General features: G+C 51.3%; 1 protein-coding gene across 6 annotated transcripts; it reads right to left on the reverse strand.

Moving 5' to 3' along the window:
* Positions 1–1,163: 1,163 nt before the first annotated feature.
* Positions 1,164–16,478, reverse strand: Abcb8 (ATP binding cassette subfamily B member 8). 6 transcript variants are annotated; one of them, NM_001007796.2, is made up of 16 exons: positions 16,283–16,450; positions 11,640–11,949; positions 11,142–11,297; positions 10,972–11,066; positions 10,744–10,849; positions 9,889–10,050; positions 9,562–9,647; positions 9,358–9,455; positions 8,588–8,693; positions 6,004–6,037; positions 5,585–5,721; positions 5,336–5,430; positions 5,018–5,151; positions 4,370–4,517; positions 2,574–2,824; positions 1,164–1,927 (listed from the first exon to the last, which is right to left on the reverse strand). In NM_001007796.2, the coding sequence occupies exons 1-16, from the start codon at positions 16,375–16,377 to the stop codon at positions 1,796–1,798; spliced, it is 2,145 nt and encodes a 714-aa protein (NP_001007797.1). In that variant the 5' UTR covers positions 16,378–16,450; the 3' UTR covers positions 1,164–1,795. The 6 variants fall into 6 exon arrangements, with proteins under 6 accessions (NP_001007797.1, XP_006236008.1, XP_038963680.1 ...); XM_006235946.4 differs by lacking the exon at positions 11,640–11,949 and having other exon boundaries at positions 1,165–1,927; positions 16,283–16,478; XM_039107752.2 differs by lacking the exons at positions 11,640–11,949; positions 16,283–16,450 and having other exon boundaries at positions 1,165–1,927; positions 11,024–11,066; positions 11,142–11,237.
* Between the last annotated feature and the right edge of the window lie 1,981 nt (positions 16,479–18,459).

The following is an 18,459-nucleotide window of genomic DNA, read 5'->3' on the forward strand; positions in this document are numbered from 1 at the left end:
GAGAAAAGGTAGGGCTAGACAGAGGGACATGCCATGAAAGCCTTGCTCTAAGCTACCCTTGTTAGGGGAGGGGATGGGCGCAGTAGCCAGGCAGTGGAAGTCACCCCAGAGCTCTGCTTCCCAGGCTGTCACTACGGACACTGAACCGGGGCACCATGGACTAGGGTTCTTGGTTTCCTCGTCCTCACAGCAGTGTATGTGGTGATACACTGGCCCCCAACAGCAGCTGTTGGTCCTCTGCACCAATCACTCCTGAAAGACAATGTCATCCTTTGCCACATGAAAAGTACAAATGCTTGTCTGGTCATGCAGTTATAGCCCCTCCCCCCGATCCAGTCCCTGATCTGCAGTCCTATAACCTGGATGTGGCTGGCCAGGGATGGATTCTCAGTGGGAGAGTGACCTACTGTACCAAGGCTAGGGGCCACCATCCTCTGGGTTTAAGTGACGTGGATCAAGGAATCTGCAGCAGAGTAGACAAAGGGCTGACCTCTGGGAGCATCAGTGCAGTCTACAGGATCTTTCAAGTACTTTTCTCAACACCTGAGAAGCCAACGGAGACCCCAGCTTTGGGACTACAGGCTGCCTGCTTCCCCTGTTCAAGGTGAGGCACCATCCCACCACTTCCACGATCCTTATGGTTACTCAGATCAACTTGTATTAACAGTGCTTCCACCTTTGGGGCAGACTCTCCAAAGGCCAGGCTAGCCCCAACCTGTGTAGCCAAGGATGGTCTCCTGCAGCTAGCTCCCATCTGGGGGATTACAGGCATGTGCCATCATGCTGCCACTGTGTCTGTGTCTCTGGGTACACACGGCACAGTGGCCTCTTCAGTGTCTTGCCTTTGGCTCGGTTAGAGTCACCAGGTCTGATTGTGACAAAAAAGGCACAACCTGGCAGGGAGGCTGGGTGCTTCTTGTACAACGGACCACTTTATCCTGCCAGAAAGCAGGACTGACTATGTGGAGGACAGACCAAGAGGTGCACTGCGGATGCAGGAGTAAAGTTGGGGATGTGTGGGTCCTACCTAGGGGGAGGCAGAGCCTAGCCTGAGCCCCTGGGTCACTCTTCAACCCTGGGTTTTATGTCCTATTGGCAGTACTAAGGATTATATCGTGGCCCCTCACATACGACAGGCAAGCACTCTGCTACTAAGCTACAACCTCTTTTAAAATTGTCTTTTTATTTAGGTTCTCCTTTTTTAAGATACAGTCTCACTATGTAGCCCAGGATGGCCTTGAACTTTTTTTTTTTTAAAGATTTATTTATTATGTATACAGCATTGCACCTGCATGTATACATGCAGGCCAGAAGAGGGCACCAGATCTCATTATATATGGTTGTGAGCCACCATGTGGTTGCTGGGAATTGAACTCGTGACCTCTGGATGAGCAGACAGTGCTCTTAACATCTGAGCCATCTCTCCAGCCCCGGCCTTGAACTCTTGATCCTCCTCCCACTTCTGTCTCCCAAGTGCTGGGACTTCAGCCCATTCTACCAGGCCCAGCCAGTTCCCTGGAGTTGGGGCCTAAACAACTGAGTGTTGGGCAGAACTGGGCCAGCCTGAGAGGGTCAAGCAGAGGTGTTCAGGGACTCTGCCTCACCGTATACATCCTGTGACCACAGAGCTGAGTTAGGATCGTAGGAGCAGGTGGGAGGAAAGCCAGTCTCCCACCCCAGTGGTTGGGTCCCAGCTCCTTTAAGGGAGTAGTAGTCCAGGCCACACTCCAGCACACTGGCCCTCAAGGGCTCTGTCCCCAGCAGAGCTCCAGCCTCAGACTGACCCCAGGGGGCCTCACTGGCAGCTTCTGTGGTCTTCAGGCTTCTCTGCAGGTGGGGCTGAGGGCAGTGAGGCATCCAGGGCTTGTCTCCGGATAAGCTCTGCGTAGAGCCCGCCTTTTTGAAGGAGTTCTTCGTGGGTCCCAGCCTGGAGACAGAAGGAGGGTCATTTCAACAGAGCAGAACTTGGAGTCCCAGCAGGGCTGACCTCCATCCCCTGTGAGGCTCACAGCCACATAAGGTCATGTCCCTTCTAGGTACACTTGACAGCTCTGTGCTGACTGTAAAGGAGCTCCTTGGGCATGGCTTTACCAGCCAATGCGACCTTCTCTTCAGGTGATCACTTTTCTCTCCTCTGGCTATAGCTGTGGGATACACTTGTGTTCTGATCCTGCCCCTGGCTGCTCTCACGAGTCTGAGAGACAGCCTCTCTGCATCATGGCCTCTGAGCGGCCAGCTGTGCCTCAGTCTCTTTACCGACAATATCTTCTCTGGTCCTAGAGCCTGTAGTTCAACTTTCCCAGAGGGTAGCAGCCTGGGTTTATCCAAGGATAAGAAGACCTTGGTCTGGGGGTTGGGGATTTAGCTCAGTGGTAGAGCGCTTGCCTAACAAGCACAAGGCCCTGGGTTCGGTCCCCAGCTCCGGGGAAAAAAAAAAAAAAAAAAAAAAAAAAGACCTTGGTCTGTTGGGGTTTTGTTCCCAGAACATGACCTCAAGGGGCTGGAAGCAGGCCAGAGACTCATCTAGCTTAGCTGTGCCACCCGAACCACTGCCCATTCCTAGCCCTACTGACCTCACAGACTTGGCCATTGGCCATGACGATGATGGAGTGGGCGGCACGAACAGTACTGAGCCGGTGGGCAATGACCAACACGGTGCGACCAGCACTGGCCCGGTCCAGTGCCTCCTGTACTATCCTCTCAGACTCTGCGTCCAGCGCACTGGTGGCTTCATCCAGGATCAACACTGTGGGCCTCTTGATGAGGGCACGTGCGATGGCTAGGCGCTGCTTCTGACCACCGGACAAGGTTGTGCCCCGTTCACCTAGGGGAAGGGGACAGGGCAGGGGCTAAGGTGGTCCTTAGCCCCACACTAGCAAAGGGTGCTGGGTACTTAGGGACTTCCATCAGGCTCCAGTCAGGGCCCCACCTCCACACTGCCGTGTTTATATCATCAGGCTGAGTGCTCCAGCCTGACAGTGCACACGGAACGCCAATGTCTTGCAGGAGCCTCCCTTCCTAGGCGGGCCTCTTGAGATGAGCTCCTACCAAACGCCTACAGCAACGACTATCCTCCTGGATTCTGGCCCTGGCTGCAGCTGGACCACCTGGCACCCAAGCATGGGCTGCACAGCACAAAGATGCTAACCACAGGGGGAATTTGAAGCCACAGAGGACAACTTGGGAGGGACTGCCAAGTGATGGCAGGGTCATAGGTCAATGAGGGGAGCAGTCCTGGGAAGCCCCGATAAGAAGGGAGTGTCCATAGAGATGACAGGGGCCTCCCATGAGAACAACACAGAGCCTGAGCATGTGAGCACATGTGTGACCGCATGTGTGTTAGGACCTGGAGGGACGGCAAGGGATGGGTCCGGCCTTAGGACCTGGAGGGACGGCAAGGGATGGGTCCGGCCTTAAAGGTCCAGGTCAGTCAGCAGAGAAGCCCCAAGAGGTGCTGGGACATTCTATATAGTACAGCCAAACTGCTGGAGTCATACTCTGTATGTATATGGTACATACAGCCCCAGAGACAGACAAGAGCTGTGGTGTGATGGTTTGTATATGCTTGGCCCAGGGAGTGGCACTATTAGGAGGTGTGGCCTTTTTGGAGTAGGTGTGTCACTGTGGGTGTGGGTTTGAAGACCTTTACCCTAGATGCTTAGAAGTGAGTCTTCCACTAGCAGCCTTCAGATAAGAGGCAGAACTCTCAGCTCCTCCTGCACCGTGCCTGCCTGGATGCTGCCACGCACCAGCCTTGATGATGATGGACTGAACCTCTAAACCTGTAAGCCAGACTCAATTGAATGTTGTCCTTTATAAGACTTGCATTGGTCACGGTGTCTGTTCACAGCAGTAAAACCCTAACTAAGACATATGGGGACGAACATCTAAGACTTAGGTTGTCACAGGCAGGAGCTAGGGTGCCATTGTATGGTCCAGTACCCTGAAGACAGAAAAGGCCTGCACAGGACATCAGCCTGTTGTGCTGAGGGATGCCACTGAAGAGCAAGAGAACCAGAACATGGGAAGCTCTGAGAGGGTCCTATTTCTTGTCTTGGGTTGTGGCAGGTTGAGTGCACGAGTCCTTTGTGCCTGTGGCCTTGGCCTTCCCTTTACTTTTGCTATTATAATGTCCGTCTCCTCTCAGAGTCCTGTCTAGTCTGTTATGCCTGAGACACAAGGCTCAGGTTTTTCTGTCTCATAAAGCCATCTCTGTCCCTTCAAGCATGGCTGGTCGGTCTTTCTTGGCTTGGCTGTCTCCTAGCTGAATCTTTCAAGAGTCGGCTGAGTTGCTTCAAGCCAGTGGAGGCATGGCTCCTGAGCCTCACCACTGCCTGCTGACCCAGCAACTTCCCACCAAGGGACCCACCAACCACAGTGCTGTAGCCATCAGGGAAGCTGCTGATGAACTCGTGGGCATTGGCTTTCCGTGCAGCTGTATACACCTCTTCATCGGAAGCATCTAGCTTCCCAAATCGGATATTCTCCATGATGGTTGTTGCAAACAGGACTGGCTCCTGCAAGGTTGAGTAGAATGGGAACACAGAGATAGCATCTACAGGCTATACTCTGAGCCAGCCTCAAAACTTGGGGACTGCCATGTGCAGTGCGGGTCTGAAGTTCAAAGCCAGATGCTAATCATGTGAGGACAGGGTGGCTCATTAACGGGAAGCAGAGGACTCCTCCCACAAAGGACACAGACTACCTCACCATAGGTGACGATGGACAGGCCCTGTAGTAATAGGAGGTCATGGGAATTTTGGCCTTTCCTGCATGTGGCTATCGGCAGCCTCAGAACCACTGCCTTGGAGTCCTAAGACTGCAGCCAACAGGAGCAGTGTCTATGCTCTGGAGTACAAGGGCAAAGCTGCGGAGGGAGAGGGACGTCCTGGATCCAGAGGGAGGCTAGGAACCATGAAGGCCATAGACGTCCTCAGAGGAACAGGGAGATAAGTGGGGAAGAGAGAAAATGGGCTCCAGTCTTGCTGTTGAGACCCCGCCCAGCTCTGCCCTTCACCTGGCTGATGAAACCTATGACCTGGCCCCGGAGCCAGGAGGGGTCGAGAGTACGCAGGTCATGCCCATCCAGCGTCACCACGCCAGCTGTGGGGTCATAGAAGCGTTCCAGCAGGGAAGCAACTGTGGTCTTTCCTGGAGGGGGAATTGTGAAGAGGAGGGCTTTGGAGAATGTCCCAGCAAAGAGAGACCCTTGTAGTACTGCAGGATATTCATCCCAGGTAGGAGCAGGAGCCAGGGAGGGCTTGCTACCAGCCCTGCTCCAAGTGGTTACCAAAAATACAAACCAGAGGATGAAAGATGGTGAGGTTCCTCTTACCTCCCCCAGACTGGCCAACGAGAGCCACAATCTTGCCAGGGGGCAGCTTCAGGGTGAAGTTCTTGAGCACATTGAAGCCAGGTCGGCAGGGGTAGCTGGGGGTGGCCAAGAGAGCCCCAGTCAGACCAGCTCCTGCCCTAAGGCCCCTCACAGGGCCTTGCTCACAGGAAGCACTCAGTTAAATGCCAGCTGACTTCCCCTCATTCTCAGCCCAAAAGGTTTTTTCTTAGCCTACCCACCAATGCTGACCTGAAGCTGACATTCTGGAAGGTGATAGAACCACGAAGGTCCTTGCTGGGGATAGAGTAGCCCCCGGTCAAGGGGATGACGGGGCTCAGGGACATGTACTCAAAGACTCGGGCTCCTGCACTCAGCCCACGCACCACCTGCAGAAGGAATCCAGTTTGTTGTTGAGTTAAAAACTGGGGCTCCCATGGAAGGGGACTTCTGCTGCCGAGAGGGCTGCAGTGTGTCCAGAACCAGACTGTGGTCTTGGGGTTCAAAAACCCTGTTCTTTGTTCTTCCTCTGCCTACCCCCAACAATAGGCCATGTCACAGCAGCAACATGTATGCACACATGCACACACTTACGCACGCACGCATGTACACATGTACTCATGCACACCCCTCACACCTCTCTAACTCAGGCTTGGGACAATCTCACTTACCTGACCAAACAGGACAGAGAGGCTGGCCATAGACCTGCCAGAGGAAAGAGTGAGAAGAGTGTATTAACAAGAGCCAGAGGGAAGGGAAGGCCGTGGTGGGGAGGCAATGGCAGGGCTCACATGTAGAAGGCCCTAAGATCTTATGGCCACTGGAGCCCTGAGGTCCTGGGGCAGCAGATCCCTTCTTAGTTTGAGTTAACAGTTGCCTGCTGCCAGAGCCAGCATCTGGAGAGGCTCCAGGATGCAGCGGGTGATGGATAAATGACAGGGACTCAGTGGTGTGCCCACATGCTCCCCTGGCCTTCAGTAAACAGGGTGAAGATAGCCCACCAGAGGGGGCCTAACTGATCCTGTGGTCTCTACCCACTTGCTTTAACTATCCCTTGACAGAAGTCACAGGGATAAGGATGGGTCCACAGTGGGAGATCAGATCTAACACTAGACTTCTGGAGAAGCAAGGACATAAGGTGGGAAATTAATTAAAATTTCAAATAAAGGTGGAAAAAGTTAAGCCCTTTCAGAAGAAAGGAGCCCCCAAAGCAAACTTCCTGACAGAGAGTTTACTGTCTGCTTGCCCTAAAGGTGGGCATGTGTAGGTGATGCCATGTGTTTATCTGTCTAGACAGTGGGTCACCTCCCTTGTCTTGGCAGGGCTGGGGCTGAGACTGGTCGCCTGCTGAGAGCTAAGGAGGAAGATGAGTCAACAGCCTTAGTCATGTTCCCCAGTGGGTTAGCCAACCCACTTGTATATGGCACTGAGTGCAATGGGCCCTTTCTGAGAAGAGGAGACACTGCCATTCCAGCACTCTGTGGACCAAGTCCATTCCTCCAGTGCTGGGCAAGCCCCTAAAGTCCTCAAGGAAGCAGTTAGAGCAGGCGTAGGGCAACAGGCACTGCCAGGAGTAGGAAGGCAGAGGGGGAGGGGCTGAGTGGGTGAGTTATCTGTGGATGTGACCAGTTCACAGGAAACCAGCAATCCATTAGAGCCTGGCTAAGGGGCCAACCACAACTGAAATCCAAAACACACGACTCATGGGAGGCCCTGACCCTGCTCTGAGGGCTGGTATATTGCGATGAAGTAAGCTGGCTTGGTCAAATTCCCTGCCTGGGAACCATCCATTCTCTGCCAAAGGAACACTTAGCTGGAGCTGAGATGCCCTGCTCACCCCTCCCCTTGGACCTCAGCCCTGACACACGGGCCTTTGCATATACAGCAGGAGGCAGAGAGAAACAGCAGCTTCCTAAGGAGCTGATCCCTCCAGCTGGCTGGTGATGGTGACCTGGCCAGGGCCTGAGATAGCGAAGGCTACTTGAAGCATAGAACTGCTTAGGGCTGAACAGTGCAGTAGGCAGGTAAGAACATGAAGGTGGGAGGCATGTACCAGGGAATAGAGCCCAGATGTTCATCTGAGTCCACAGGACTTGAAAGTCATCAAGGGCTGGAGCCCGTGCTGACCAGGGAATTAGGTCAGTACAAGGAATGCAAGGTAGCAGAAGGGACACAGTAACCTCCACCTCTTTCACAATCAGGGCACCTAGATAGCAAAGTCAGGAACAGCTGCTGGGCCAGAGGACAGATGAGGCTTCTGAGACCAGAGGGTCTGTCAGACAGTCTTTGATGTGGAGCAAAAATGGAAGCAAAGGCAGTGCTCATGTAGCTGGGAACCAGTGCGCTCTGCTCTGTAGTCCTCTGGCTAGAGTGTGGACGAGACTGTCCTACCATGTCCAGGTTGGCCTTACGTCACACTAGACAGCAGCAATCAGACACTAAGCCTTTCTCTAAGAGCGGTGGAGTTACAGCCATGGCAGGACAGGGCACCATTATGATCAGGAGTGTCACCTCTGTAGGGAGAGACCAATTTGAGAAGGGGAGAGCACTTCTGACATGTCCGGTGCTAATATATATTTGCTCTTTATTTATTATAGCATACTCACTATTTATCAAAACATATATATATAATTTTTTAAAAAATATTTGCTATGTATAGGGAAAGCAAGGTAGAAAACAACAGTAGGAAGTGCTTGGGTTTCACTGAGAAAGAGAAGGGATTCCATTGGGGCCTGCTGGGCAGCCCACTGAGGCCACCTTGTGGCCAAGGTGACAGGGGAGCCCCAGGTTGCTGCACAAGTGGATGGGGCTCAGCTAAACAGGGAAATGGAAGTTACACAAGTAGCTCCTGGGGGGCAGGGGTCTTCATCTCATCCTAGGAAATAGTCTGAGGCCAGGGCAGCCCTTAAAAAGCCTGCTGAGGAAGGTATCCACAGGGATGCAGGCTACAGCACATAAAGGGAGGGCCGCCTGCCCCAAAGCACTGTGCCAGGTGAGGCAGCCAGGCACCAAGGGAAGAACAACGTATGACTACTTCTGTGTGGTGTTCAGTATGCTCAGAGTCATAGAAGGCAGGAAGTAGAAGGGGGTGCAGAGCTGAGGAGGGATGGGGAGCTCATGTTTAAAAGTGCTAGGGCCCTCCCATCCCCCCAGTACACTGATGTCCCTGTTATAGTAAGCAGGGCTCTGAAAGGGTGGCAGGGGAGGTGGGGGTAGGGGGAGTTCTCCTGAGAGATGACAGTGGTCTCCACTCACCTCTGTACTGTCTGGGAAGCCACCAGGAAGGACATGAGGTCTCCCCCTTTCAGCTGCTGTCCAGCCACAAGGGAGCCTCCAATGAACAGGGTGCCCAAGACCATACCTACATGGAAAGGTGCCAGGAAGTGAGGCAGGAAGTGGCAAGGGATGGAGACTGAGTCCCCAGTCTGCCACCAGCCGACTCTGAGCCCTCAACTCCCCATTGGGGAAACAGGATGGGCAGGCCAGGTATATGACATTGGCCTGCAACAATGACTTATGAGGCTGAGGCAGCCTGGGATACAGAAAAAGTCTGAAGGCAGCCTAGGGAACTTAGTGAGGCTTTACCTAAAACTAAAAGGGCTGCAGAGAGGGCTCAGTGACTAAGAGCACACACTGCTGCTGAGTTCAGTTCCCAGCAGCCACATCTGGCAGCTCACAGCTGCCTGTTAATTCCAGCTGTGGGGCCTCTGTAGGAACCTGCATTCACATCTACACACCCATTCACAGACACACATGCGCACGGAAATGAAAAAGGGCTGGAGAAACAGAATGTTTCCCTGGCATTGAGGCGTACAGCATACTCCTTAAGGTGCCCTGTGGCATTCTCTACAAGCTAATGGATGACATCACTTAACATCCCATAGCAGTCAGTAGCTGGGGCATCTCACAAATGCAGGCACTCAATGTTAGGACCACGTGGGCAAGTGGAAGCTGTCTTTTGCCTGTCTTTGTTCCTACCCAGTCCATGCCCACGTCCCCTCCCAGGCAGGGTCTCATTCACTCACAGTTGAAAGCGATGTTTGAGAGCCCCTGGAACAAGGCGATGCCCCTGCCCAGCTCCTCTGCTTTACAGCAGCATGACTCCAGTTCTGCTTGATAGCGTCTGGGAAGAGAGGCCAGGCTGGGCACTTGGGAAGCAGCTGGGAGGAGGGCCAGGGCAGGGGAGGGTGTGAGATGGGCCCACTGTATGCTGCCTTCCCAGGACTTACTCCTCCTCCCTCTTCTCCATTGCGAAGGCCCGAACAGTCCGAACACTGCCAAGGGCCTCGTCTGCTACACCTGTCGCCCTGGCAATCTGCGAGGAGACAGGGAAATAAGAAGTAGTTGCGGGTTGGGGATTTAGCTCAATGGTAGAGCGCTTACCTAGCAAGCTCAAGGCCCTGGGTTTGGACCCCAGCCCTGAAAAAAAGAAAAGAAAAGAAAAGAAAAAAAAAAAAAGAAGTAGTTGCAGACAGCAAGAGGCTGAAGAAAGGTCAAGGAGACTGGGCCAGGGATGCTAGGAAGAACCAAGGGGGACAAGTCAAGAATTCCAGTACCTGCTCCTGACACTGTCGAGAAAGCTTTCGGAGGCCTGAGCCCATCAGGGTGCCCACTCCCATGAGGGCAGGTGTGACAACAGCCAGCATCAGTGTAAGGCGCGGGGACAGAATAGACAGGGTCATCAGGCTACCGATCACCTGGGTGGAGCTGCGCAGTCCCTGAGCAGTGAGAGGAGGGCAGGATGTTAGAGCATCAGCACCAGACGGTGAGTGTTCTGCTGAGGGTGGGCTGGCCACAGCTCTGCACTTATGAGGCCCAGGCCACCAGCATGAGCCCTGGAGGTCAAAGGGCAGTCACTGGTTACCAAATGAGCCCCTTTCTTGGCCAGCCAGGATCTGAGTATCAGTTTCGAAAGAGATGGGTGAGAATGTCCACGGGCCATACCCTTTTTCTTTAGACAAATCCATTGTTTGTTTATTTTGGACACACTGGACTGCACAGGGATACCCTGGCTGCCATAGGCCAGTGTCCTGCTAACCTGGGACCAGGTGATGGAGGGGTGCGGAAGGTGGGCTGTCAGTATGCAGTAGAGTCATGCATGGGTTTGATGCCAGCTGGGGATGGACACAAAGGGGGTCACGCTGGGTCAGGTGAGTTTGCCTCTGCCAGGGTCACTCATAATTGCCTCCCAATGGCTTTCTGGGGGAGGAAAGGTTTCAGAGCACGGAGCAACAGCCTGTCCTGACCTTAACACTTTCCCAGTGCCTCCGTCCAGACTCTGTTTCCTCTCTCTCATAGCTTCCTCAGACAGTCTGTACTAAAAGCTGGGCAGTCTATACTAAAAGCTTGGAACAAGGCAATATTAGGATGCCAGGGCTGGGGCAGGCACTCTGGCCTGCTGATACACTGACCTGGGAGATGACAAGCTTGAAGGATGACTTGAACTCTTGCACATCAGTAGTCAAGCGGCTCACTAGCTGCCCTGTCTTTTTGGCATCAAAGAAAGCAATGTCTTGCCTGGCAGTAAGACATGATGGTAGCAGGTGAAGGAGAGGAGATGGTACTTCAGGGTCTGTCCCACCTCGACCTCCTGGCATGCCCTGGTCTACCCTAGCCCCACCCACTAGAGCTGCTAGTACCGGAGCAGGGAGCTGAAAAGGGCTTTCCGCATGTCCATGGCCATGCGCTCACCCATGTGGGACAGCAGCACTAGGTATCCAAAGGTCAGTAGTCCCTGTAAGAGAGGCCTGGCATTAGGGATACCCCAAGAAGGCTGCTGTGAGCCCCAGACCCTGCTATCCAGCTATACCTGAACACCATAGAGTAGGAGCAGCTGGATACTGAGCCTACGGGACTCAGACACGAAACTCCCCACATGCTCCCTCGTGTACTTGGCGACGATCTCCACCAGTTGGCCGAGGAGCAAGGGGATCTGCACATTCACTAGTGCCGCACCCAAGGCCAGCTGAAACAGGAACAGAGGAAACAGAAACCTGGAGAGGAGGCCATATTCATCCCCTCCTAGGCTCTGGCTCTGGCTTTTCCTCTCTCCCTACATAGCCTTGCCTTGTCCACATTGTGGCTACTCATGTGGTCACAGAAATGCCTCTTTGTGAATTAAAGTCCAGACCTCCAGCCCAAGTCCTCACATCCCACAAACTCAGACCCCCTGCACAGTCATCCTGATGCCCCAGAGCCTAGGCCGTCCTTGTCTCCACAAGGCAAGAATGCTGTCCCTGTGCAACTCGGGTCTGGAGTTGCCTAAGCCCTTCCTGGCCTGAGCATGGGCGAGCAGGGAAAGCCTCACCACAATGGCTAGCCCCAGGGCCAGCAGGTGGGGGTGAAGGAAATGCCAGAATAGCTTCCACTTAAAGCGCAGCTCCCGGGCACGTGTGGGCTGGGCAGGAGGGGACCCTTTGGCCTCACATAGTGCTATAAGGCAGAAACGGGGATGCTGCCACAGCACAGCGGGGACCACCAAAGTCCCCCCAACCCAACACCAGGCAGAGGTACTCCGGTGGGAAGCTGGTGGGGATCGAGGGAGGTGAGCGCGGAGTTGTGACCGGAGCTGGGCTACAGCCCGCAGGAGGCATGAGCTGAACTGGTCATCTGAGGACCTGCAGGTAGAAAAAGGCATTGACAGCTGTGGCCCTGGCTGTCCTTCAGATGACTCACATCTCTGTGGGCTCCTGTTGAGTTGAAACAGCATTTTATCTGCAGCCTCTCCCATGGATGCTTTTCTTTTCTTTTCTTCTTTTGAGATAAAATCTTCCAATATTACTCAGCCTGGCCTTCAACTTTTGCTCTCAGTGATCCTCCTGGCTCAGCCTCCTGAGTAGCTATATCTACAGATATGTGCTACCTCACCCAGAATGAATGCCTCAGCACGTTCTTAAGTAGTTCAGATCTGTCAAACACTGCACACCTGTGCAGTAGCTGGGGACTGTTTTGCCATCGGAGAACAATCCTGAGAGCCTTTCCCTCTAGCACTCTTGTCCAGCCTGCATCAGCCGGCCAGGCCCCTATTTAGCCTCCAGCCACCCAGTCAATGCAGGTCTCCCTCCAGCCTGTCAGACATCTGGAGCGGCAGATAGCCCAGGCCTCCTTTACAGGCACAGACCAAGAAGGCTTCCTTAGAGGAAGGCTCAGAGATGATCCTGGGGGTGAGCTTCTTCCCTGTGTCTACCCCTGCATATGTGCAACGTCAGCAACAGGGAAGACATGACCTAGCAGTACAGAGTTAATGTCCACTGCTCTTGACACCGGGAGATGCCCTATTCTCACTTGGTAGGGAGAACTGAGGGAGAGATGGTATAATTTGTTCCCGGGTTATGAGGTGGGCAAGAGGGCCCTGTGTTCCTCTCTCAATGCTGACAGAAGAAACAGAAAGAAACACAGAGGACTGTTTTGTCACCTTTCAGTTCCCACATGTATAAAATGGAAACACAGATTCAGCTGCTTACAACACTTAACTGTGTCAGAGAATACAGAGCTGACCAAATCAGACAAAGTAAACTCCTTCCTCCAGGGTCATGCGGGTTGGGGTGAGGGTGGGGTGGGAAGCACAGAGCTCAGAGGGTTTGACCACAGCATCAGAAAAGGCACTGGTGAACAATGAGGACGGTGGGGAGATGGGGCAGAGGAAAGCCCGCAGGAGTGTCTGCAGTGAGAAAAGACTTTCAGCAACAGTGTGGACATGAGGGGTTTTTAGGGCTAGCTACAGTTTTTAGGATAAGGCGTAATAAAGTCAGATTTGCACTTTAGAGGTCGGGACAGGGAAGAGCCGGAGGGGAGGGACTGGACCGAGGGAGCCGGTTCTGGGCAGAAGTTATCTGGCCAAACCACCAAGGACTGCTCAAGATAGACTAACAGGAGGACAGGCTTAGAAAGAAGGAAAGAGTATGTAAGCGGGTGTGGCGGTGCATTCCTGAAATCCCAGCACTTGGGAGGCTGAGACTGGAAGATTTCAAGTTCAAAGCCAGCCTGTGCTACAAAGTAAAATAAGATGGGCTGGAGGGAGGCTAAGCATTAAGAGTCTGCACTGGGGCTGGAGAGATGGCTCAGCGGTTAAGAGCACCCGACTACTCTTCCAGAGGTCCTGAGTTCAATTCCCAGCAACCACATGGTGGCTCACAACCATCTGTAATGGGATCTGATGCCCTCTTCTGGTATATCTGAAGACAGCTACAGTGTACTTATATATAATAAATGAATAAATCTTTAAAAAAAAAAAAAAAGAGTCTGCACTGCTCTTACAGAGAACCTGAGGTTGATTCCAGCATATTTGTCAGGAGTTCACAACCACTTGTGACCCGCCAACGTCCTCTGACCCTGTTCATGTACCCACTACCTCACACACATAATTAAACAAATGCCTAGCTTTTCTCTTTGTCCTCCACTATGTCTTATATCTATCCAGCCTCAGTTTAGGGAAAAGTCACTCTTTTCTTCCTATACTGCTGTCCTAATTTTCCAGCGGACTTACTGAGGGGGCAGAGGCATATTTTATGCACCAGAACTTAGGAAATCTCTGGGATATAAGATATCTATGAGTGGGGCTGGAGAGATGGCTCAGTGGTTAAGAGCACTGACTGCTCTTCCAGAGGTTCTGAGTTCAATTCCCAGCAACCACATGGTGGCTCACAATCATCTGTAATGGGATGCTCTCTTCTGAACTGTCGAGAACTACAGTGTACTAATATATAAATAAAATAAATCTTTAAAAAAGAAAAGATATCTATGAGTGGATGTTTGCTGAACTGTGTATGCCCTTGTTAGATCTGCAGTAAAGCTGACCGCTGCAATGCTTTGCAAACATACAAATTTACTGTCACTGAATACGCTGCAACTTGTGCAACAGTGCCGTGTGTGTGTGTGTGTGTGTGTGTGTGTGTGTGTGTGTGTGTGTGTATGCCAAAGTTGAAAGGTTTCACAAAATAGGTCCCTTAAAAGTGAAATATTTTGTTTCGAACTGAAATGAACACACTCATTTATCTGGTCTTACCTTGTGTTTCTTTATGGTTTAAATCAACACCCTCCCTCTTCCTAAAGACTGATTTCAAACCATTAATAATTTATCATGGCTACTTTCTAGCTTTTCTCAGCTCCTCCAAACCAGGAAGCTATGGAGACTGCCAACAGTTGGTGGAAACCTTCCCAGCACCAGGTCTACTTCTCTTGCTTGCCCTCCCTCCATCAAGCACATGGGCTTGCCACAGTTACCCACCCTTGGCAATCTTCCCCTGGACCTGTCAGGGAAACAGCTGCTTCTTGTAGAATATTTACAATTAAATTCTAGGTCCTGGGTAGAGGGTACTCCTATAATCCCAGCATTCAGGAAGCGGAGGCAGATGGATCTCAGTGAGTTCAAGGTCAGACTGGTCTAGATAGAGAGCTTCAGGCCAGCCAGACCTACATAGTGAAACTGTCTTCAAAAAACAAAACAAAACAAAACAAAACAAAAAAACCAAACAAACAAAGGGCTGGAGAGATGGCTCAGCGGTTAAGAGCACTGGCTCTTCTTCCAGAGGACCAGGGTTCAATTCCCAGCATCCACATGGCAGCTCACAACTGTCTGTAACTCCTGTTCCAGGGGATCTGTTGCCTAGCACAGACATATGTGCAGGCAAAATACCACGTACATAAAAAAAAATTAAAAAATTACTAAGAGAAACAATTAGACTTTGAACTCTTGCATGCTTTCAACCTATTATTCTCTCTGGACCAGTGTGGGTTACTGTTTTGTTTGTTGGTTGGTTTTGTTTTTCATCTTACCAAGAATGAATCAGATTTTTTTTCCACCCAGGCTACTAGGAATTGAGTCTATAATTCATGTTTGACACAAACAAAACAAAACTCCTAGTGAGCCATGTCCCCTGCTCTTTATTTTGAAAATTTATTAATTTGTGTGTGTGTGTGTGTGTGAGCGCCTGTGCACTTGAGCACTCCAGAGTGAGTGGAGATCAAAGAACAGCTTGCAAGAGTTGGTTCTTTCCTTCCACATGTGAGTCCCAGAGACTGACAAACTCGATCATGTTGGTGACACATCTTTACTCATGGAGTCATATGAATGACCCTTTCACTCTTTATTTTGACACAGGATCTTACAAAGTTTTCCAGGTCGGTCTTGGACTTAGAATGTATAGTATACATTCTACTGTATGATAATACATCTAGCTCTAAGAATCAGTTCCTTATGTTTTGTTCACTCAGAACTCACTATGTGGTCCGTGCTGGCTTCAAATTCTCAGCAACTCTCCTGCTTCAACGTGTCTGCTGCTGATATTTCTCTATGTAGCTTGGGCTAGCCTAGAGCTCTCTATAGACAAGGCTGGTGTTGAATTTACAGCAGATCCTAGCTAGGAACTACTTTATAAATTTTTAAATGTATGAGTATATTTATTTAATGGGTTTGGGATAGTGGAAGTAAGAAGATAGTTTGCATCTCTCCTATGATATGAGTTCTCAATTAGAATCCAGGTCTTCAGGCTTGGCAGCAAGTGCCTTTACCTGCTAAACCATCTCGCCAGCTTAGGAATCGCTTTTGATCATTTAAAATTACTTCGGCTAATCCTGAATCACCATCAATAGTAAATGTCTATGAACACCAATTACAGATACGTCCAGATCTCCAGATGGATTACCAGAGAGCAGATGCGAACTGCGAGTGGCGCCCCTTAGTGGGCAGTGGTGACTGGGTGTGGTCAGTGCCCTGGAGTCGGCTGAGTCCTGACCGCTAGTGGATGCAGACCTGCGGAGCCTCCTGCTGGCACCCACACAGCACCATGAATAATTGAGGCCAATTCCCCGGAGAGTGACATTCCACTCCCTCCGAGCTAGCCTACAGCTCCCAGCAAGCCACGCGCGAGGCCAGAACTACACCTCCCGGCGGGCCCCGCGCACTGCCGACCGGTCAATGGCCCATACTCCAAGTAGCTCTTGTTCTTTTACCTGGCGGCTGAGAACGTCTGGAAGCGCAGGGATTGTAGCGACCATCTTGGAACTGGGCCACCCCGAATTCCGACCCGAAATAAGTGCACCAACATGTTGAGGCAATAAAACAGGGACAGCCAGCAACGGCAATCTCACACTTATCCTACCGAGGGTTCCATGTTAGCTATGGCCCCCATCCCGACAACCTCTTCTCACCTCCGCGGTGATTGGAGGAAAGACACATCAGTCTTATCACAAACTGTGATTGGATAAGGTATTGGCTGTAGGCGGGACCGAGCAGAAACAGCTCTGGCAACCATTTGCTCAGTGGCCTACGGTCGGGTGACCGGCAGAGGTTGTGTGTCGTTCACGCTCACATTCGAGGATGTCCTGGCGTTTCTGACCTTGAGCAGTTTCTCTAGAGTTATTATGGACAATCTCTATGTGCCCTGGCATCTTCAGGGAGTGTAGAGTGGTGGTTCCGTGAGAAGGAATGAGTGAAAACAGACCTGGGAGTTAAAAAAGCAACACACACACACACACACACACACACACACACACACACACACACACACACACACACTCTCAACCCAAACCAAACAAAAACATACATGCCCGTGACGTGCCACCACTCACATGCATTGAAAATTCTCTGTGTGATTCTGCTACTGACACTTAGTTAGCGGGAATTATTAGTATGTAGGTCATGAAGTTTATCAATGCACAACCTACGATCAAACCTATAGGTTCCTTCCTCATTTGAATCTGAATCACTGGCCTAAAGTTCCAGCTCAAAAGCGTATAGCTAAGTTGGGCTAAGCTTATTCTTGCTATAATTATCTCCCAAAGTACCCCGGAGACTTGCTACATTATCTCTGACTAGCCTGAGACTCTTTATAGCTCAGGCTTGTCTTGAACTCTCCATCCTTCCTTCCCAGTGCTGGGATTACAGACTTGAGTCACTATGCCTTCTGTGTAATTATTATTTTTCTTAACTGCCCCCTCCACTGGGCTGTGGCTTCTTGGTGGGAGTGGCTCTGACTCATACCTGCTTCCCTCCACGCGTCCGTCAGGGAAAGACACACGCTATTGAACACTGACCACCAGGGGGCGCTGCTTCTAACTCGCATCTGCTCTCTGGTAATCCATCTGGACTTTTGAACATTGATTGTTATTAGTGTTACTAGTATCGTTGTCATCGGTGGTGCTTCCGGGATCCAATTCTCCTTAAGCCGAGGGTCGCAAAGGGATGCTCTGGATATGAGAATGTGGAGTGAAACTAGACAGAGCAATGAGCCAGAATTTGTTTGAGATTGGGGCTGAGATCAGGGTGTGTATAGAGGTAGCCTTAAACAAGCATATACTATGAAGAATGCCGTGTAAGAAATGTCAGAGGGAGGTACCAGTTAGAGCCACATTTAACCTATCTCTCTAGAGGTCTCAGAAAGATCATGGGAATTTTCTGCTCCCCCACCCCCCACCCCTTTACTTCTTTGGGATTCCATTTGGCCACAAAGCATAGCTTTGAACCTTACCCACAAAGGTATGGAAGCCATGAGCTCTGGTTATATGAGAAAATCAGGCAGTCTGGGCTAAACTTGTGGGACGTTCCATGGATGTCCTCCACGTTCCTCCAGGAAGCACTGTTTTCCTCTCTGTTTCTGAGATACTGGCTTGAATGCTGAAGGCCCTGACACCTGCTTGCTAAGTCAGCATCTCAGGCATGGGCTTCAGTAGGGCACTTGGTGACTCAGGACCTTGGGAATGGCGTTGGGCAAGCCATCAGACCAGCCACCTGGGCCTCCTCCTCCTGGATGAGGCAACAACAAAGAACTCAACTGAGCCAGTCCATCCTTGCATACCCAAATTACCCTTCCAAGGCTCTCACCTCTTCCTACCTTCCTTTGCTGACACTTTTGAGGAGGCCCCAACACCAGGTCAGGACTTGGAGGAGAGTATATTGGGGTTCACGAGGATGAAGAAGACATAAATGAACTCTCAAGGAACCAAGCTTTTCTACTTAAGCTCCTCAAATAATTTCTCAAATCCAAGATGGTTAGCACTCCCTCCTTTTACTCCTTCTTGTTTTCCCCTAGCTGACCGCAAAGTTTCCCCTATTTCATTCAGAGAAATGAAATATGAGAAAATATGAAAATATGAAAAAAAGGTAGGGTCAGATGTTGCCCAAAATGACT

Source organism: Rattus norvegicus, chromosome 4, assembly GCF_036323735.1.
Source record: "Rattus norvegicus strain BN/NHsdMcwi chromosome 4, GRCr8, whole genome shotgun sequence".
Lineage (NCBI taxonomy): Eukaryota > Metazoa > Chordata > Mammalia > Rodentia > Muridae > Rattus > Rattus norvegicus.